Below are 22,152 nucleotides of genomic sequence, written 5' to 3' on the forward strand. Positions count from 1 at the left end.
CTTTGTCCCCCTTTTTTTCTTTATTTCGATCTCTGATCTTCCGTACCCAGTTCGATCCCCTTCCACCCTCCTCTGATCCACCCCATCGATGATGATTGATCAATTTAGCATTTAAGCTTGTGTTGAAACTAGTGACGATTGCGACTGTTGTTGTGCTTGGCGGCCGTCCCAGATGCCGAAGATCTCGAAATTTACATTGGAGATAAACCGCATTTTGAATGATCTACTCAAAACTGTACCCATGAACGAGATCGTTTGGGCTTGATGGAATGTCGAGTCACCGCAGGCACCAACAAGTCGTCCTGCTCGGGGAAGTAGTCTGATGTGATGTGTTTGAATTTCTGAAGAAGAGATCTACAGTGAAGTTGTGTGTTGGGTCGTGATCACAGTGCAAGGTATAGACTATTCTATTCCTGGATTGGATTCAGACCGAAAAAAGTCCCGAAGCGCATTGCTCAATGCATTCACAATTCATTCATCATAATGTTCTGTCTCTCTTTCTCTCTCTTCTCTCTCTCTCTTTTCTTTCTTTCATTTTGCCAATTTTTCCAACAGCCGATCCAAATTCCTCCGACAGTGAGGGCTGCCCTAGTGTAAAGCTGCCGCACGGCAGTGGCACAGACATTCGATACTCTCCCTATCCCTATCCTCCGCAACCCTACTACTGCTGTCCTAATCCCAATTGGCATTACTACGATCCCACCACTAACCCCCAGTACTATCCCCCGCATCATCCACCACCACATCCACCCCCGCATGCCCCCGGGTACTACTACCCCCCTTTACCACCGCCCCCGCCCGGTCATTACGATCGGGGTGGCGGCTTTTACGGTGGATACATGTCACCGCACCACTTTTACTACGCACCGGAGCCCTGCTCTCCGTGCACACCGCCCCCGTACTATCAGCTTGGCCAGCCGCAGACCGCGTACTGTGAGCCACTGCCAAGCGAGGCGATCCACACGTACGTGATCACGACGCCCCCGCCGCGTATCGTTGTCACGCCAACGCCGGACGACTCCTGTTCGGACAGCGAGCTCCAGGCGATCAAGGAGCAGCTGGGCGAGCTGCGCGATGTACCGAGCGAGTTCGGCGGAGTCGAACCGGCCGATTACGGTGGCCCCATTCCGTTGGTGCGCTCGCAGTCCAGCCTGAAGCGGCTGTCGGAGCGGTTGAACAATTTTAACAATGGCGACGGCCAGGACGGTGGCTCCGCAAAGTCTTCTGTGCGCTGTTCGCCCTGTAGCCCGCTGAACGAGCGGTACCGTACGTACGAGGAGAGCACGTCCTCGGTGCCTTCGTCTCAGTCTGAGGCTTCAGACTCGGAGGACGAAGGTGCGCCGCGGTCGAAGACGGTGGGCTCAAGGACGCCAGTGCACGGTAGTGGCCGTGTGAAGGACGTGAAGGAGTCAGTTCGCGGGGAGAAAACACCCGAAAAGAAGGGACAGGAAGAGAAGGATGAAGAGGAAGAGGAGGATGATGAAGAAGAGGAAGATGATGAGGAGGATGAAGAAGAAAGTGAAGACGAAGAAACGGTTGGGTACGAGCGGCAGAACGGCGATCCACAACCGGTCGAGGAACACTTGCCACATCAGCTGAGCGTGATCTTCGAGGAGGAAAGTGTGTACGGTCAGTCAACGGTAGCGAGCCGCCGAACGAGTGTTTGTAGCAACAGCTCCACACTCAGTGATTGTTCCTCCACACTGGCTAACGAGTTGGATGATGATAGAGACGAAAACGGACAGCCGAGTGGTAACCGTACGGACGACGATATTGATCGGCTCGACGACACGGACATGGTGGACAAGTCGCTAGTTTCAGTACGTCTACCGCTGAAGCTGTCATTTAGCAAGTCACCCAACAATGAGGATATTGCAACGCTAGTCGTTGGGGAAAGCGAAATTACCGACACGAAGGAGAAACTTGGCGGAAGTAAACGATCGGAACAAGCGCAGGAGGAAGATAGTGGCGAAGAGAGCGATACGGAGGAGGAGGAAGACTCCGAGGAAGAGAGTGAAGAAAGCTCGGAAGAAGAAACGGAAACGGATGGCGAAGAGAAGGCAAACGATGAGAAGAAGGAAATTCAGGTTAGTGCATCAACTGAGGAGCAGTCGAATGAGGCAGATACCGATGTGACCGTTACCATAACGATACCGTCACTTTCGAGCAAGGGGAAATTAAACGAGCGAGACAGCTCGAGTCGTCCAGATGCGGCAAAGGATCAGGTGCCCGTGAAAACGCCATTTAAAATTGATTATGAAGAAGATTCTGAGGTGTCAGTGTCAGTCTCGTTACCACTAAAACCTAAGGGTAGCTCATCGAGCGATATTGCGAAACAATCTGAACAGGAATCGTCAGTGAAAGAGGAGACGGAAACAGCTGACGCTGCTGAAGAAGAGGAAGAAGTAGACTTTTGGAGTCAGATTGGAGATGAAGATGACTATCAGCGACCGGTACGATCGTACTCGAGAGATATGTGGAGTAGTCGCGAGTTTAGCGTCGATCGGCAGAGTGTCTGGAGCCAAGATGCAGAAGAGGATGGTGAAGGGGCAAGCACTGACTTCTGGAGTGCTGAGAACGGCCCGACTGAGGCATCGGATATGTGGAACTTTGGAAAACGTGAACCGTCACTGCCGTCAGCAGTGCAAGAGAGCAGCGGTGATGTTGGTAAGGTTGAGAAGGAGGAAGATAATAGTAAGGACTCGCTGGACTACTGGCAGAAGGAGAACGAACGACTGGTTAAAGATCTGTACGAACGTCGAGCGAGTGAGGTAGTGGTAGGTAGTGAACGAGGAGTTGCATCCAGCGGCGGTATTGCAAAGGATGAGAATAATAATAAGGCGTGCGTGGCACAACAGAACAACAAAACGGCGCAAAGCGATCGTAAGACTGAAGATCACAGTGCGGAAGAAGAGGATGGTTCCGATTCCGAGAGTGATAATGATAGTGAAGAGTACGAAACGTCCAACACATCGAAGGAAGACTCGGAAGCGGAGCAAGATGTTGGGGAAGCTGTGCCAAAACAGGGCGAAGCTACAAAGCAGCTCAAAGAGGAAGTGACACAGGGTATGGGCGGTAGCACTGCTACCGTCAGCAATGATGCCACAAAGGATGATACGTCGGCAGGTATGATCGACAAGATGGAACGGGACAAGAAGCTGTCTGTGAAGGAGCGGATATCACTGTTCGAGACGCAGGCAGTGCCCTCGCTGGAGGTCGTAACGCCGAACGGGCGCGGTACAGCTAGCACTCCGACGATCGGTAGCCGACTGCGACCACTGTCCCGACAGCGGCAGTTCTGCGAAGAGTCCGAAGCGGAGGACGACTCCGGCGTAACGTCGGACATGAGCAAACACATCTCGGAGGTGGAGACAGACTCCGAGTGCTTCCCGGAGATGCGCAAGATGACACGGTATCAACGTGCGGCCACACATTCCAGGTTATTTAAGCTTTTGCAGGACGAAAGTAACAACGGTGATAGCGACGAAGAGGAGGAGGAAGAGCAGGAGCAGGAGAAGGAAACTTGTAAAGATAAGGGCAATAAGCGGGAGCAGAAGCATGGCAAGCACGCAACGGACGTGGCGCCTACGCACGAACCCACCGGTCCTAAGCCGGTCCAATCCGTCACGAATGGTCGTAAGGTAGCGTCGGAAGAGAACGGCAGCATTCAGAACGGCATCGCAGTGGAAGGAAGGCGCGATCGCCTAACGCTCCCGATCAGCCACCAATCCTCGTCCGGCAACGATAGCCTGTCCTCGTCTACCTCGTCGGCGTCTCCTGTATCAGGAACGCTGCACAACGAAAAGCTTGCCGAAGAGCTAGTACAAAGTTTGCTGATGAAGAAGAAGGGACGCCTGTTCCGCAATCTGCCGCTGGAGAAGCTGCACGCTGCCGCCCTGAAGATACTGCAGGAGGATCTGGAATCGAACGGTACGATCAGCTCGACCGAGGACAACATGGTGACGGTCGACTCGACGCCCGCATTAACGCCGCAGGAGTTCAAGAGCGAGTACCCGACCTCGTACGCCGACTACTACGACACGTGGTGCAGTGATTCGATGCAGCCGAACGGGTGCCACTCGGACACTGGGTCCGACTGCGGGATGGTGAAGATGTTCCGCACCGTGCCGGAGCATCAGCTGGCACTTGGCAAGAAGGATTCGCGCATGGGCAGCAATGGGCATTGGTCGCCGCGTTGTCCACGGGTATTTAGCAACAAGAGCGTACCACGCCTGATGGGTGTGCGGGAGGGTGCGGAGCTGGTGGAACAGTCGCGCGGCTCTCGGCCACCGTCCCGCGCGTCCAGCAATCGCTCGCCGTTCACCGTAATGATGCCGGGCGCTGGCCAACCGTATGGAACCGCCAGTCCGATGGACGAGTGTCCTAGTCGAAGTGCTGCCAACCGACAGTTTAAACTGCAATAGTTATTGTAGAGTGTATTGTGGAGTCGCCGCTAACACTGCCAACTACTGACAATAATTGCCGCCCACTGCCCCGCACAAACGGTGCCTACTGCGATCGAAACGATGGTGTGTGATGAGCGAAACGAAACGGAATGTGAACTGAATTGGAATCCGAGCTGAACCGGGCACTTAGTGTACTGTTTCGACGGCTAGTGTCTGCTGACGGACCGTACTGGAGGACGCATTTAGTAGCGGCCACGCACTTGGTGTACATATGTTTCTATGTGTATATATATAGGAGTATATCTATGAGATGAAATGCTACTCTCGCGCAGGGGTTGCCTCGTAGAAACAGGCACACAAAACACACGCACACACCACTCACCAGAATTAGGACGTGGTAGCTGACATTGGTCGCCTACTGCAGCTCTCACAGTCTCATATCCCGTCACTCTCCTGCCATCATAATTAGACGATCCCTCGAACCTTCCTTCCCTATTTAACGCCACTCTCCCAATCCAGGCATGTGTACCCTGTTGCTCTATGTTTGTGCTAGTAGGTCTCATGTTTGCCCCATTTCTGGACGCGTTCGCCACGACCATTGGCTTCATTGGCTACGACCGCGCGGAAGCAGAACGCCCATTTGAAAAGAAAAAAAAAAACATACAAACCAATCTGTTGTTCATCCCGCTCAGTACCAAGTACCATCTGCTGCTCCACATCGCCCCCAAAAAAAAACAAGAAACGAAAAGCCCAAAAGCACTGCAAAATTGTTCGAAAATGCGAAAATCAAACACCCCAAAATCTATCCCATCAAGATTTGCGAGAAACAGGTATCTGAAATGTTTTGCAAAATCAAATTTTGTCATCCATCGCGACCGCATCCCTCATTTAACTCACCCTTTTTTCGTTTTGTTTTTGTTTGTCCTCTTCTTCTCTTGCTCCTCTTTTCTTTAGTTTTTTTTGCATTCTCAATAATTTGATTTGATTAATGTTTGTTTCCTTTTATTCCCTTCCGATTGCATTGCCTTTTCGATTGGTTGAATTGATTTGGTTTCCATCTGACCGACCGAATTACGATTTTTTCTTGTGTGTTTGCGTGTTGTCGTTATGTACCTGTACCGGTTTGTTCTGTCCTCCCTCGCTGAAACTGTGCAGCATAGCTTCAGTGTACAATGGGTAGTATATTTAATGTAAAATTGCCAAGTATGTCGACCGATATGGGTGTGTACTTTGACACATCGATTGTTTTTAGATGTTGTTGTTTTTCATGTTGATCTTGACTCTTCGTTCCCTTGTTTTGTTTCTTCTTCATCTTCTTCTGGTTCGTCTTCTCATGTCTTTGTAGAAACTTATTGTCTATTTCATTTTCATTTTGCTCTATTGTTCTTTCATACTTAATGGTCTGTTCTTTGCAGACAGTTTCCCTTCATAGATTAAAAAAAAATCAGTTAAAAAGAGAATTTGTTGTAAATCGGTCGTGCTGATAATTATTACATTAAATACTACTTCCTTTTGCCATTGTACAACGCTTCCGAAGCACTTCGATATGATTTGCAAATTAAAAGCAAAAACATGTACGACTTGTGAAAAGATAACTTTAGACCAAACCATTCCATCGACGAAACGATCGTCTAAAATTATCTTCTGTCAATGTAACGATCATTAGCTCTTACGGGTATCGTTCATCTATGTATTTATGTATACATAGTTGTTTTATAGCTGTAGTTATGTTTATCTTCATGCTGTTTGTACTGTATTACAATTTACGCGTTAAGATCTTATTCATTATTCAGTTTTGAAAACTGTTATACACTTAGAATAGTATAGTCAGTCTGTTATATTTCAATCTAAATTCAATCTATGTCTCTTTGTCTATTTATCGTTATCAATGACACTTTTGTATTACATTAGCAGTTGTATATTGTGAGTCCTTGCTGAAGTGTTATCGTATCTAAATTAGTAATTAAAAATTAGTACCTTGTCACTGTTATCCCTTATTCAATCCATTCTGTTTTGTGTTAGTACTGCAATAATTAGCATCTTTTGCACAATGCAATCCTTTAAATGATTGTTTCCATTCTGAGTGCAAACATTACATCCCGCCAGCAAACGCCAGTGATGTGCACCCAAGTGCTTTGAGTATTGTGTCCCGTTTTGATTTTTGTTTATGTTTCTTTTTGTTTTGTTTTTGTTTGCAATTTTTGCCGTCCGCACAGTGAATGCCCCAAGCTCTATTCAGCCTACAAAAATACATATATACAGTACAAAATCACCACAACAGAGGAAAAACAAAAAAACAAAACGGCACAAAACGCTATCACTACACGCCATCGTGTCACGCGTTCTGGTGCGCGTCGTACACAGTCGCCCTGTTCTTCTAAAACACCTTACCTGTTTGGCTGCATCGAAAATAGAATTGAAAAGAAGAGGAGTGAGAAGAAGATGTGATGAAACATCAGAACGTAGAGTGTGGAGTGTGACCATGAAAAACTAAGGCGTTAGTATCCACCACCGTACCGTTTAACAGAGACAACATTTTCTGCCGTGCAACGTACAGAGTGGTAAACGGGTTCTGAATGTATGTTTCGCATTGCATTAAAAAAGGGAAAGCAAGCGCTACTTTTCAACACAAGTATGGTACGAACCGTAAAAGCAGAATGTTAAATTGATTAAATCACATTTCCCCACCACCACCACCACCACCACCACCACTGCCCTGATCCGACAGTTTCGACCTTTCTACGTCTCAATCTATTTGTTCCTATAACAGTTCGTTCCGACTTTGAATCTACGCTTATGTATTTTTATTTGATTTACATTAAATAATATATATTTTACGGTCACTTAAAATGACTCACTGACCCATCCTCTCATTTACTGATCGGTTTGATAACGTTTTTATTTTTACTTTACCTCTACTAAAGACTTGTTTTCTATTCAAAACTACATAAACTGTTATATTTTCAAAACTGTTATACTATAGTGTTGTTGATAGTTTGAACATGTTTAAAAAATAAGAAAAAAATCAATAACGCTTCAATTAAACACTGGAACAAACCCAATGCAGATCGGTTCAATTCTATTTTCCTTGTAGTCAAAACGATAAAGGTGAAGTGTTATACTCGCTCAGCCAAGGCAGCTCATTCCAAAATCCACATTTTCAAATGCTAATTTGAAACTAACTGAAACATCTAATACAAACACGCTAACAGCTAACAGATTGCTTATGAAAAAATACAGTTCATCAAAGCAAAAGTTCACCCAAACAAGGAAAGCAATCCCACTTTTCAGCTTGAACACTTCCCTCCTCCAATGACAACTACGCCCTTACGGTTGTGCTCGTTTTAGTACTCTTTCGCTAGTGCAAAATTGTTGGCATTCTTTGACCTGTGTGTGTGTGTGTCTGTACGTTTTTTCTACTGGTTTTTCTTCTTCAATTTTCCACTTGCAGACCAGCGTAGCGACGCGAAGAGAAAACAATAATCAATCTGTGTGTGTTTGTGTGTCTGTGTGTATATCTTTCGAAATTTACACAAAACTTCAGCAGCGCTAACGTTTCCTTTTGATCATCGAGGAAAAAGTCCTTTTGATCGGAGGCAAAGCGTTCTGTGCGTTGTACATACGGTGTCTTAGTGATGCTTGTTTGTTAATTTCATTTTCTTCGTCCTGTACAAAAATCCATCACCAACAATTTCGCAATGTTTCTTTCCACAAACACACACGCGCACATAATCCCGAGCCAAGATCGTTTCGACACTGAATGTGTGTAGTAGCGACCAAATGTAAAGGCGAATCTGCGTGTCTGAAAAGTAATAGTGAGTAGTGAAGTAAGAATTACAAGATGTGTGGCAGCTTTGCAAACTTTGTAAGCAGTTTTCGAAGCTTAAACAAAATAAATAGACAACAAAACGTATTGGTAGCAACTTTAAGCAAATTTTAAACGCTATTAAATCAAACAATTAGACGAGCAAAGTAAACCGTTAAAGCTAATGTGATTAACCGAACGTAAAACAAATAATTCAATTATTGCAACCATATAATGCTTAGCCTAAAGAATCAAAAGAAAATAATATTTTAGCACTCTAAGTTAGTGTGATTTCACTGACAATGCCTAGTTTTGCAAAATAAATGCATACAAAAGAATTCAAAATGAATGCACTCGGTAACATCAACGTAATAGCTTAAGGTGTATAGATGCACCGATGGAGCAAGCGAGAAACAATTCTAAACTCATCTACTGCTGTCTATTCACCTTGACACGTAGGAAACACTGCGAAAAAAGACGCATTATCTATTTCGTTGAACTTTTTATCCATTTCATTTCCATCTTTAATTGCATTTCTGTGTTGTTTCTGTTGTGAGATGTGTGTTTGTTTGATTGTTTTTTATCTACCATTGTGTGTTTGTATGTGTTTTGTTTTCAACCTTTTTTACGTGATAAATAACGTTACTTAAACATGTTTATAAACCGTTTATATTAATTCGCTCTTTCTCACTCTCATTACAGGTCCCGGTGAAACTGATTTCTGATCCACCATAACGCAACGCACAGGACAGCTTACAACAAAAGCAAAAATGTTTAGAATGTTTTAGTTAGAATAGTATGATAGCCATTGTCTCTCCTTTAGTTGAGTGAGCTTTCGTTTTTAGTGTTTGTTTGTTTCGGCAATTGTAAAGCAATGATAATGGTTTTTTTTCTTCGTTTTGCATCCACTATTACAGTTTTCGTACATTCGTAGCCCTTTTTCCGCTGGTTTTGAGTTGCAATCATCCTAGAGAATGTGTGCTAGCTTCTCGCCTCATCCTATTCTCAGTTCTCGATGAAAAACTGTCAAAGTTTTTGATATCCTATGTTACTGTTATGTTACTGTTCTTTCTTTTTTTACCAAAAAAAAAAAAACGGCAGCAAAAGCTCGAATGTACTCATAGCATTTTCTTATTGTATGTCCTACCAACATGATGATGTATACATGATGGTAGGCATACATGATGTAGTTAAACAAAATGAATGTTCGAAGTCAATTAAAGTTTATACAAGAATAGTAACAAAAGTAGAAGGAAGGAAAATAATGGAGAGCTTCCACACTTTTTAAATTTTTGTTTGCGCAACTTGAAGGCTACATTTAAAGCTTTTTTAGCTACATTAAAAAAAATTTCTTAAATAACATTTTACTGGTGCCAACCGTGCCAAGTTAGTGTAGGAGAAAGTACTAACAACGCAGCAGTGGAAGGTGAAGAATCATACTTATAATCCCGTTTTGTTGTGAATTAGTTTGTAACCGTAATCCTGTTTCTCGCGTTATCTTGAATTTTGATATGGTTTGTGATTGATCTTTTGTGGAGTGATTGAACTACTCCTGCTGTGGAGCGACTGAGTCAGGCGTGTTGAGGTGTGCTTTTATATGTTTTCGTTTACTTGTGGTGCAGCTATGTAAGAAAGTGTTAGTTGAAACAACAGATGGAGCCATATGGAGTGTCTCTACAGGCTATCGAACAGACAGGATGTGACGAAGATGAACGAGGATTGGTAGAGATCAAGCGTATAACACTTTCAAGCTCCAGAACTCCATCCGCCTTAAAATAGGCAATCAATGGGCACGAATGGGCAAACAGGATCGAACCACACAGCTTATTGTGCTAATTATTTTCAAAACGAATGAACAAAAAAAGAGAAAAAAGTAGAAGAATTTAAGAAATGAAATCAATAACGATATTTGTTGCATCGAGATATTAGCATTCGCTTGAAGAATGAGGAACTCTTAACGAGCCATGGTTTTGTTTCTTAACGCGTGCACACTATAAGTAAGATTGTATTGCCTATGATCTGTAAACAAGCACTTATAATATTGTTTTATTTTCGCTATTGAACAATAAAGAAGAAATATGTTACGAACGATGTGTGTTTCATTCGGTGGGCTTTCAATTTATCCGAAAATTATGCTAATGCTGGATATCTCTGCGGAACTGTTATACGCGTTTGGACGCGTTCACGGAAACACACGTCGTGTATTTTCGGCCTAAGTGTCTCACCGGGTTGTTGGTGCGTATAATATCTGTAAATTGCTAAGTAAGTAATGGTCAGAGAATCGCGGTATACGATTTTGCCGAGTTTTCTCAATTTTCTACCTATTTGAGGTATTATCGAGAGATATTGTTGTTTCTCTATAAGGATAATAATTATTTGATGTGCTTTTTAACATTTGACAGTTGATATAAAATCGCAGCGGCTGTCATTAATCCCATTAAATTCCATACCAAAGCGTGCGACAACATCGCATACGACGAGGTTCTGACCATTCCCTAAAGCGTTACTATACTCATCACTGTAACGCTACCCAAGAACGTTCACCAAACGATGGTGAAAACTTGCGCCAAAATGTATGCAATTCTCTTGCAATCTTCTTCTTTGGCTCAACAACCGATGTCGGTCAAACGGCCTGCCTGTGCCCACTTGTAGGCTTGGCTTTCAGTGACTAATTGATTTCCCCCCATAGCAGGATAGTCAGTCCTACGTATGGCGGCGCGGTCTATTTGGGGATTGAACCCATGACGGGCATGTTGTTCAGTCGTACGAGTTGACGACTGTACTACGAGACCGGCTCTCTTGCAATCAGCGATGGTAAAATATTCTGTTCTCTACGACGAACCTTTTAGCCTAGGAATTGGTCAAATGTTGTTGCTGGTAAAATATATGGATTTTACAGCAAGCGCATCTTTGCGCCGACCTAATAACAATCTATTTGATTTTTAGTACGCAACCTTTTCTATTTACCTTGGTCTTAGGTTATGATCTAAGGCCGCTGCCAGACTGATTCGGTGACTGATTATCGACTGACCAAGGTACATAGAAAATGTTTGCTGGACAAAAATCGTGCAGAAACATTAGACCACTACCTTATGCAGAGTAAAAAAGCAAATTTCATCTTACCAAAACATTCGTTACACAATATTTTTTGTTAAACGATGACCAAATACTTGGATGGGAGTTTTATTTTTCGGTAGCTTAACAGTAAATTACATTGGACGTGATTGAATTAACTGATTCGATGGCGTAACACTACACTTCTTTCGTCAACTATGTACACACTTACCCTTTACTGACTTACTGACAATGTAGCGCACAGCGGTATAAAGTTTGTATAAAAATAAACACGCATCTTTTTTCATGTAAGCTATGCTCCTTTCTTTCGTATGAGGGTTGGAGTTTTGTGTTCATAGGCTAATTTCTTAAGTATTAAGTTTTTCAACGTTAAAGTGTGGCCAGGTTTCAGGTTGCCCGGAGAGCGCAAATCGAATGCAAGACTAAAAATGGACCACCGCCAGGAAGGATGCCTTACAAAATGGCTAACCGTACTTGCAGTACTATCACTAACACCGCTTCTCATCCACCATACTGAGTGCTATGTAGCCCGGATTGCTGATCGCTTCCTGGCTCAGCTCATCGTCACACAGCGGTGCTCGTCCAACACCGCCAACCTTACTTCCTTTCACGTTTATATACTCCGGCTCCGGGTTGTGCTTGCTTGTGCGTTCGCGCGGTTTAGGACTGACCGGTTCCGTTTCGGAATCGGAGTTAAACCCATTCGCCGTGGACGATAACCGGTTCCCATCGAGCATGGGGATTTCCTCCGGCAGGCCCCGCTTCTTGTGCCGTTTGCTGCCGTTGGGCGGACTAGTGTCGAGATTGTTGCGTATCGTGGGCGAATGGCGATCGCTGTTGAACGAGGCAAAGTCAAAATTGCTCTCCTCCGACTCGGACTTTGTGCGGGACATCTTCAGGTAGTCCTTGTCGTTACGAATCTCCGAAACTGAAGAGAGGCGCTTATTAGTCCTGTTATTGAAGAAACGTTCTATTTCCAAATACTTACTCGGTGGAAGAGGTAAAATGATGCCATTGACATAGTTTGGTGCCGCTGGTGCTGGTTCTTCTGGAGGGCCGAGATTAGCCAGGTAATCGGTATCACCTCGTTCCATCTTTTCGGCATTCATTTGTAGGTATGGCTCATTCAGTTCGAGATAGTGCTGCAAAAAAGAGATGCAATACAGTAACGTTAAGAAGAAGAGTTTCCTCCCTAAAGCATTAACTAAAGACATTCGTCGCTTACATCTCGCATATCATCTGGAAGCATTGCATTGAACCTGCTCTTCAGATCCTTAAACGATGGTCGCGAATCAGGCTTCACGTTCCAGCAATTCAGCATAATATCGTAAATGTCTTGGTTCGAGTACTGTGGCTTATCCATCCGGTAGCCATCGCGCAACTTATTGTACAGCTCCTGGTTCGCCTCCATCCCTGGGTAAGGCACTTTGCCGAGTGAAAACAGCTCCCACAGCACTATACCGTAAGCCCACACGTCCGAGTACGTGCTGAACACATTGTCGCCAATGCATTCCAGTGCAAGCCACTTGAATGGTAGCGGCGCTTCACCCTTCTTCTTGTAATTATCGCTCTTGTACATCGACCGAGCCAACCCGAAGTCACAGATCTTCACCACATTGTCGTCGCACAGCAGTATGTTACGGGCGGCCAGATCACCGTGCAGTACCTTGCGCGATGCCAGATACTCCATGCCGCAGGCAATCTGTGACGCCCAGCAGACCAGATCGGTCGTGTTGACGGTGCGTGCCGGCCCCTTGTAGTCCATGCCGTAGTTGGAGCGCCATAGCGGCTCATTCGAGTTGACCGAGTTCAAGTCTTCCACTGCAGCGGAAAGCAATCAGATCAGATACAGGGGATCTTTACAAACAATCACCAACACGGTGACCAACACTCACCTTCAACCGATGTCATGGCGGTCACTTCCGTGTTGCAACTATCGACCATGCCCATGTTTTGCAGCCCCGAGTGGCGCACATAGCCCTTTGAGTTTAGGTGCTTCTTCGGATCAACGTACTGCGTCGAGCCGCTGTTGATGTGATTATTATGGTAGAAAGCAGTCGGATGTTGAAGTGGATGATGGTTGACGTTGTTGGTGGAAAAGGAAAGATTGACATATTTCAAGCCCTGGCTACGTTACGGTACCGCGCAAAACCACACAAAATCAAACCAAGCCGAGTTAACACCATTCACCAGAAGTAGCATGTTATACCGAGAGATTCACACAAACACACACACAGTTACACAGAAAGATGCAGATCCAACCATTTCCATTACCCCGCGAGGATCATGTTAGATAATACAGTTTGCAGTAGGTGCGGTAGCATTAAAGGTATGAGGCACACACATGATGAGATAAGAAAGAAATGGATAACAGAGTAAGGAAGAGAGAAAGAGAGTAGAGAAATAGAATGAATACTGCCGTGTTATTTACTTTATGATGTACCCCCGTGTAATTAGAAGAGAATTTGGATTAAGTCTTTCAATTGAAACGTCTTTCATGAGGAACTCTTTTCGATTGGCTAGTGGGTTATTTTTTGTTAGTAGGCTCCAAATAAGGGATGCTTTCATGATTAGTACTCCCAGTTTAAGTCTCATAGATCATGGTACTGACTAAACTGTCTCTATTCTTGATATCACTTAGGAGTTCTAATAGTTATCAAAGTCAGGCAAATGAAAGAAGCAATATCCAATCAGTATTTTGATTTCTACGGGTAGCTGTCTATAATCCTCTGAAAGCTAAGGTTGAAAGCTGAAGAATTGTTTTCAGATCACATTATGAATTCTAAGTATATTTAATTTTGCAATTGGATCACTAGCTTCGGCAACTATTGTCATAAGTACTACTTTATAATACTATGAGATGCTCAGAAGGAATATTACAAAAAAGTCGTAATGACTTTGATCTCATCTTGGCATCTTAAGCGTATACGTTACTTCAAGACTTTGGCTTTTTTGTTCGATTAATTTTGACATCGGTACTTCTTCTTCGGCACGACAACTATTGTTAGTCGAGGTCTGCCTGTACCAAACATGGGATTGGCTATCAGTGACTTATTAATTATGCATACCAGGATAGTCAGTCCTACGTATGGATGGCATGGGCCAGACGAGAATAAACTAACGACTAACGATCGACATGTACTAAATTTGTCAAGAATAGGATTAATATGTTGTTAAACTAGAAATATTTAGTTACAAAAATTGAATACTAGGCATCTATTTAGCATTAAGTGGTATTTTTAGCCATTATTCTGACAAAAATCTTGCGCTAATTGTAGCTTTTGAAAGCCCTGCATCTATTTAGCTGAAAAGAACTATTGATTAATAGTAGTTTTAGTACACACGTTAGTACTACATTCTAGAATGCAACCCACACTAATACAAAACCAACTAAAGTTCCAAAATAAAAACATTACGGACGTATGTTAGTTAGTTATTCCACCTTTGGTTAGCGTTCAGTGCTAGACATGCGTACATACCTATTATACTGGTATCCACACTTGGACCACCGTAGCTGATTCTTGTCGATCGACGAATCGATCTCACCCGTCTCCTGGTTAATCTGGTCGATAAAGTGTGGCCGATGTTTGAGCAGGAAGTTTTGTACATTGCCAAACCTGCAGTACTCAACAATCACCATCAATTCACCTAAACATTCCAAAAAAAGAAGTACATTATAGCATTGTGCTCCCTCGAGTGTGTTGCTTGTTACATACGTTTGGCAATGTTTTTCGTAACCGCGCCAAGCAGATTCACCACATTCAAGTGCTGCCCGAGATGGACCATGATCTTTAGCTCCGAAACGAGCGCCCGCATCACCTCATTGTCCGTTTGCTTCTTCACCATCTTCACGGCGACCGTCGTCTCGTCCTCGTTCACCATGATGCGCTGGGCGGTGGCCTTCATCACCACACCGAACGCACCAGTGCCGAGCTGCTTGCCCAGCTTGAGCCGCTCCTTGGGGAATTCGTACTCGGAATTGTACGGCAGCAGGTCGGCCTGTTCGTCCAGCGCCAGTTCGGGATTGTAGACGCCCAGATTACCTTCCTCAAAGTTGACAATGCCCGCTTCCTTCATCGCTTTCACTTCCTTCTTCTTCCGGCAGTAGAACAGCGACACTAGCACGATACCGACGATTAGCACCAGCAGGAGGGACAAAATGATGTAGATGACCGATTTCCTCACAACGGCAGCTACGGAAAAGGTGAATTAAAAGGTGCAATTAAAATCAAAGACAAAAATAACTAACTCTCTACGTACTTCGCACATCCACCTTCCAGTACTTCTCGATCGTGCCCATCTTGTTCTCCGCCCGGCACTCGAACATTCCCAGATCGTCCGTCTTCAGGTACTCGAAGATGAGTGTCGTTTTGGTGAGCTGCACCCGATTGCTGTTCTCGTCCGGCCGCACCGGTTCGCCATCCTTTAGCCAAACGATCTTGGGATCGGGCGTACCGACGATGTCACACTCCAGCTTCAGCGGATCGTGCAAATCAACCGACAGGCTCTCATTACTCTTGCCCGAAACAAGCATCGGTGCGACCGGTTCCAGCACCTCCACGTGGAAGGCACGACTTTCTACCGCACCTGTCATGGTTTTCGCTCGACAGTATATTGGGCCTTCGTGTTCGGTCGCCACGTGTGCGATGTCAAGTCGTGCTTGCCAGGCGTACAGCTCCGGTGAGTAGTCATGCCGCACACCGTCCGACTCTTGCAGCTCTTTATCGTTGTGCACGAACGTTATGTCTTTGGTGTAGTTGTACACTAGCGCTGAGCAGACGATCGTGACATGATCGCCGACGGTGATCGCTTCCTGCGGTTGCTCCTTTTCCAGCGTTACCGAGTCGGACAGATCGCTGACGAGCAGATCGGCTTCCGTTATTTCGCTGCCCTCCAGGTTGGTAGCGCGACAGTACACCACACCCGGCTGTTTGGGCGTAAGAGTGTAGACCCGTGACTTTGCGATTGGGGTTTCGCCTTTACCTCCGGGGGTCTGTAATGCAGGTGAAAACAGTATTAAAATAACGCTTATTGTACTTATCATCTACTGGTATTCAATAAAAATATGATGGAAAAGCTGGTAAGTTCTACTAATATTAGGACGCATAGTAGCACACAGATATACAGAGAGGGACAGAGAGAGAGATGATCTCATTTGAGGTTTTGCCTTACCAGTCTTGCGGACGACTCCGAACTGATAGCCGGGCTCGAGGACTAGAGCGAAACGAGTGGAAAGGGGTTGTGTTTGTTAGCGACCAAGCACGACACAAGCATAATTGTAGCATTATTTAGAACACAGAAACACACATATAAAAACGTTTGACACTTCGACAAGAACTTCCAAATCGGGTTGTATTTAAACGTGCAGTTAAATGGACTGGTTTTGTGACGGTCAATATCTTACCTTGCCTTCAGGATGTTCGGAAATCAGTCAGAATACAGATCTAACTATTTGTTAATACATGTCAACTTTGTAAGAGTTGTTGTTAATCACGTGATGCAAATTAGTGTTTTAAGTAACGGAAAAAAAACAACTTCTCTTATAAGCAGCGGCATATGCGCTCACTGAGACACACAAGACATTTACAGTAACCCAAGGTGCACGATTTGGAAGTCTTGCAAATGAAAAGCAACAAAACCGGCGATGCTACTTACGTCCCATTTGTCCTTATTGGTCCTTGATGCGGAGCAATTCCTCCAGGGCACCTCCAGACAGGGAAGAAACATAAACGAAATTTCCGGCCTTGGATAGCCGATGCTTCGGCACGTGAACGAAACCTCTTCGTTCGGTTTTACAAACTTGCTCTCCATGTGAACGATCGGTTTGGCTGCAATATTAAATTATGATTAGAACTTGTTCGTAGCCCTCACACGCTCCCGGCCGCTCTTACCGTAAACGTACACCCCTATGCGGTGGGACTTTTCCGCATTGCCAGCCAGCACGAACAACGTGTAGTTGCCGGTATCGGTCACCGACGGATCGTTGATGCGCAGCTTCACGATCGTCTCACTGTGCGTCAGCTCGTACTTGCCGTGATGGCCAGCCATCACCTCGATATCGTCATCCTTCAACCAGTAGTAGGTAATGTTAGCCGGGTACGATCGGTACTCGATCACGATGTCGATCGGTGCCGTTTTGCCGTTCACATTGCGCCGCACGTTAATGTCGTCAAGATTGTTCTCCTCGCGCAGCATCACATAGTCGTCGCCGGAATCGTGCACGTGCAGCTTGAAGCTGTGATAGTTCCGGTGACCGTTCACATCCATCACCTCGCACCGGTACGTGCCATCGTCGGCCATCGTTGCCCGCTCGATGATGAGCTCCCGGGAGGCGATCTCGCGGTGAGCGGCGTCTTTCACCGGATTCAGCTTCAACGATCCTAACCTTACTCTTGCGTCCTGTAGAAAGCAGATAAAGCACAGCTCATGGGTAATGTCGTGGACACTCCGCACTCCATGCGCAATCTACTTACCCTGACGGCTGGATTGAGATTCGGCGGAACCTTCCAAATCATATCCAGGTTAACGCCGGCCCGGATGTTCACCTTGCAGACGAGCCGGATTCGCTGACCGAGCGGTACGTGATCTTTCGTATCGCTATGGATCGACGGTTTCGTTAAGTACTCGGTTAATGCTGAAGTGTGGATGGGTTGAGTAGGGAAGGTGACATATATTAGCGAAAATGGAAAATCATCATACAAAACGTTGTAATAAGAAGCAAAAAACAAACACACACACACACATACGCGTGTTAGAAAAAATCGCACAAGGGATAAAATAATTGAAGTCAAAAAGTGGGCGGGAAACCGTAATGGATGTGAAAATGTGAAGAAGGAACAAAAGCAGTTAAGTGTAAATAATTAACAATAAGAAGCGTGCTACTGTGCAAGCGTTAGTGTAAATATAGACGGTCATTACTCTTAACATTACTAATCGTCATGCTTTTTTTTCACGGACGTGCAGCTATTAAACTAATCATGCAAAAATAAAACCAAGCAATAAAGGACTGTTGGACTTCGTCAGCGATATACAACGGGGAAACGCGTTTCAATGATCCTCCATTGCTTTGGGAGCGAGAACAGCAAATCCTTCAAACGCACCAGGTCACACCAATTCAAACTACACAGATCCGCCGAGCCACAACTAAGAAATTGTCTACACAATCGGAAAACAAAAGGTGGTATCGGAAGCACCTAAAGTGGTGGGAAATAATTGGATCGTAATTACGCACAAACATAAACCGTGTGCCGGTTTTACGATGCTACCGTAACCGATTACACACAAACAGATATAAAAGGACATAAAGACGATAATAAAGAAACGATATAGCGAGGAAAATTACGGTTCACTATCGCCTGTTGAGTTTTCTGCGAGCATTGCAATCGATTGGTGTGCATTGGGTATGGTCCCGCTCTAGAAACAGGGCAGAAAACGGTATGAAATAATCCCTAGAGTGCAAATAATGGGTTAATACTCATCATTTTTGGTTATTATTCAGATAAGCTTCATATCGTGGTTATTACTAAATTTTGGACAGCTAGAGACTAGATTTTCACTAGTATAAAATACTTCATTGTGGTAGCTTAAGGTAGAATATGTCAAGAGAGAATCTTTCCCTCAGTTCTTTTTAGTCGATGGAAACTCATGTACGTTATCAATCAATCATAAAAACAAATGAAAAGCTTAAGGATAGGGGTTATTTTTGCACAACCATCGACGATATGTAAACCTGTCAAATTTTAAAAGCACATCATTTGAATAACTTGCTACTACAAAACCTTTAAATGTTCACTCATATAGATTATGTTACATGTGATCGATCAAAATGTATGACATCTTTCTCACTCCAATTGCCTTGACAGTAAAGTTAATTATCTATCTCTAACGTACCCATGGAAAGAAGGCTAAAGCATTTAACAATATGATTGACTCACTTGAAAAATCCCAAAAGTTGTACTTTTTGTAATGAAAATATGCATTACATGTTCTACTGTGATAGGCTCTAGCGTACTACACCATAATGTAAACGTATGTCAGACATTATCCTCGCATGCTTTTATGTTAAAATACCATAAAAAAATATTAAAAGCCTGACACAAATATTGATCTAATACCTTTTGCTGATCTCCTAAAACAAACTGAATACAAAAAATTTTGCTGAACGTTATAAGATTTCGATGTGAGCGATACTAAACAGATCCACGCCATCTAGAGCAAATATTGTGTACTAAAATCGAATATGCCTAGGAAATATACTCGAAATGCTTTCTTCCTCTATAAAATATGAGGTTTTGTTAGACAGAATTAAAAAAAACATATTGATTTTGTTAAGAAGCTATAAATACAATAAGTATCACACTTGTTTCTTGTTTTTTCAGTAGCAGTATCGTGATTCAGAACTGAAGTGATAACAATTAGTTTAAATTAATTGTGTATTAAAAATTGTGTAAAAAACAACTCATTCAAAAAAAAACTAGAGGTGAAATTAATTTCCATCGGTTGTATGCACTCTGTTACAGAAATACATTCCTGCTAGATCAATAGAACCACTCGGTGTGCGTGTGTATTATTAATAAAGTATGCGAATTATTGGGAAGATAAAAAAAAACCAGTTAAGAGATTTAGTTCAAACGGGTTTCGAACTGTTCACACCACACTCCAATCACCAAAGCGAAACACCACCACACAAACCCCGAAGATGGATAGAAGCGATCGAGCCGATCGGTTAGCAGCTACGTGGTATGACAGTTCTACCAAGTGTGATATGGGATGCTTATTTGCGTGGAATGGAAAGGGGGGAGGAGTCGTCATAATTTAGCAAAACCCTCATACCTTCTTCTGAATCGTCTGGACACCCGCGTACGGTAGAAAGCACATTTTAGAGCGATTTGGTTGGGTTTTGTGGCGTGAAGGGTAGAGCAAGGCCAGTTGTAGTAGGTACACGTTATTTTGGTTTTTTGTTTGGTTGTATGAGTTGATGATGAAGTTGGGGATAGAAGTAGAACAAAATATTTTAATATAATGTATTTTTGTTGTCGTGAGAAAATATATCAAATAAACTTCGTCCCAGCACCAGTTGAGTGTGGTGTATATGGAAAGGTGAGGAAATGAAATGGTGATTTGGTGTGCTGAAGGGGCTTTTTTGGTAAAAAAGGTTGTCTTGAAAGAACGACGTGAATTACATAAAAAGGCTGTCCTTCGGTGTAGATAGACCATGTTGCTTGGTTGAAAAAAATAGCGCAATGTTTCTCATTGAAACTTGTTTTCGTTTATGTACACGGATTACATAGGTTTTATCGGATCATGCAATTAATATTGAAAGAAATAGTGCTCTTGAAAGGGAAAGAGGAAGAAATATTTATAAGACAATTCATAGGGTGCATTTAAGAAAGAACGTGTGAGAAAAGAAAAGAGATACACAACAAGCAATCATATATATTGTGCAACGTTTGCATATCAACACGACAGAGACAGAACAGAAGTGAGAGAGATATGTAATTACGTTTGCTGGTAGAAGGCAATGTAAAATGTGTTGAATTTTCACCATAGGAAGGTTCATGAGAGTAACGAGGTGTGGTAGTAGTAGTAGTTGCTGTAGTAGTCGAACGATCTTCAGTAGCATTGTCGTAGCCAAAGGAAACTCCGACTACCGTGCCGTTGCCAGCGTCCTCATCGAGATAATCGAAGGTAACGTCGTCGTCAAATGAGGTGCCATTGCTTTCCGTAGTGTTGCCGGTTTGTATTAGATCTTCAAACGTACCATCTTCCAGTGTAGTGTTTGGGGTACCGTTTACAAATTGGTCTAGAATGGATCGTTTAAATTTCTCCAACACTGAGCTATCATTCGCATCGGAAGACATCGACTGTCGCCGTTCGGCAAACAACAGTTCGGAATGCACAGCACCCACTTGACCGAGCGTCGGCCAGCTGCCGGTTTTATCACTCGACAATGGTTCATTATGATATGAAGAAGTAGAAGTAGAAGTGGTAGAAGAAGAGGGAGAAGACGAAATAGAAGCAGTAACACCATCACCACCAATGTTGTGTACGTTGGAACGTTTCGCTTGCAGATGGTCCCGAGCGCGGAAGATCCTGCTACTTGGGCTACTACTAGTGCCGATAGTGATGATAGATGTGGTGATGGTAGTAGTAGTAGCAGTAGTAGTGGTAGGACGTAGTAGTAATTCGGTAGTAGAAAACTCACAGTGTTCGATGATCGTTACTTCAAAGTCTATGCGTTGGTCGGGTTTATCTTTCACCTGGCAGTAGTAGAAACCACCTTCCTCCAGCCTGTTAAAGCTTAGTTTGTATCCTTGGGTATTACTGTACTCATAGGTTTCAACCAAATTCTGAAGGTATAAAAAGGTAATATTAAGGGAAAAGGGTTTAAATACACTGTAAATCAAAGGTGAACGAGTTCCTTTAAGCGAAAGCACACAGACAGATAGAAGTGGAAGAAACGTGAAGTTGGAAAAGAAACTGCTCGATCGGGCCAAGGTTATATAGGGGATACAAGGGGTATTTACACTTACTAGGAAGGATTTATATACAACGTCATAACAATGGAGTAGTTAATCAAATATGGGGGGTTTGTACATCTTTTACATCTTTTTATACATTACTAGACACCTCACTCTGAGTTACGATCAATCTCTTCAATCGTTCTGAGTGTAAAACATGGAGTAAAACACTTTTCCATCATCGTACGGCATCGATATTGTATGTTCTGGTAAAGTAATATTTCAACCCGAACCAAAGAAATAACATGCCGGGTCTGCTGCACAATGCGTCACGATCATGTCCGCATGTCTGCATTACCGATTAACGCTGAACCAAACGACTGAGTACGCTCGCGGTAGAACGCAA

General features: G+C 43.8%; 2 protein-coding genes across 14 annotated transcripts in view; one reads left to right on the plus strand and one right to left on the minus strand.

Moving 5' to 3' along the window:
- The window catches only part of LOC120960230 (uncharacterized), a 35,292-nt gene extending 24,993 nt beyond the window's left edge, over positions 1 to 10,299 (plus strand). For 5 of the 8 annotated variants that reach the window (XM_040384297.2, XM_049610473.1, XM_040384296.2 and 2 more), the window contains 3 exons: positions 556 to 5,236; positions 7,858 to 8,221; positions 8,914 to 10,299. In XM_040384297.2, coding sequence (XP_040240231.2) covers positions 556 to 4,424 — 3,869 coding nt within the window. In that variant the 3' untranslated portion in view covers positions 4,425 to 5,236; positions 7,858 to 8,221; positions 8,914 to 10,299. Of the gene's footprint in view, positions 1 to 555; positions 5,237 to 7,857; positions 8,234 to 8,913 lie in introns of all 8 variants that reach the window. The other 3 variants (XM_040384294.2, XM_040384293.2, XM_040384292.2) reach the window with 3 other exon arrangements.
- A 1,079-nt stretch (positions 10,300 to 11,378) lies between these two features.
- LOC120955167 (vascular endothelial growth factor receptor 1) overlaps positions 11,379 to 22,152 on the minus strand; it is a 29,360-nt gene continuing 18,586 nt past the window's right edge. For 2 of the 6 annotated variants that reach the window (XM_040375739.2, XM_040375740.2), the window contains exons 5-17: positions 21,491 to 21,635; positions 20,119 to 20,133; positions 17,760 to 17,920; positions 17,178 to 17,685; positions 16,942 to 17,114; positions 16,459 to 16,500; positions 15,547 to 16,279; positions 15,003 to 15,479; positions 14,766 to 14,934; positions 13,182 to 13,414; positions 12,512 to 13,107; positions 12,275 to 12,428; positions 11,379 to 12,214 (exon numbers count right to left, since the gene is read on the minus strand). In XM_040375739.2, the coding sequence (XP_040231673.2) occupies positions 11,775 to 12,214; positions 12,275 to 12,428; positions 12,512 to 13,107; positions 13,182 to 13,414; positions 14,766 to 14,934; positions 15,003 to 15,479; positions 15,547 to 16,279; positions 16,459 to 16,500; positions 16,942 to 17,114; positions 17,178 to 17,685; positions 17,760 to 17,920; positions 20,119 to 20,133; positions 21,491 to 21,635 (3,846 nt within the window). In that variant the 3' untranslated portion in view covers positions 11,379 to 11,774. The remainder of the gene's footprint in view (positions 12,215 to 12,274; positions 12,429 to 12,511; positions 13,108 to 13,181; positions 13,415 to 14,765; positions 14,935 to 15,002; positions 15,480 to 15,546; positions 16,280 to 16,458; positions 16,501 to 16,941; positions 17,115 to 17,177; positions 17,686 to 17,759; positions 17,921 to 20,118; positions 20,134 to 21,490; positions 21,636 to 22,152) is intronic. The other 4 variants (XM_040375745.2, XM_040375741.2, XM_040375744.2 and 1 more) reach the window with 4 other exon arrangements.

The sequence above is a fragment of the Anopheles coluzzii genome, chromosome 3 (genome assembly GCF_943734685.1).
Source record: "Anopheles coluzzii chromosome 3, AcolN3, whole genome shotgun sequence".
NCBI classification, from domain to species: domain Eukaryota; kingdom Metazoa; phylum Arthropoda; class Insecta; order Diptera; family Culicidae; genus Anopheles; species Anopheles coluzzii.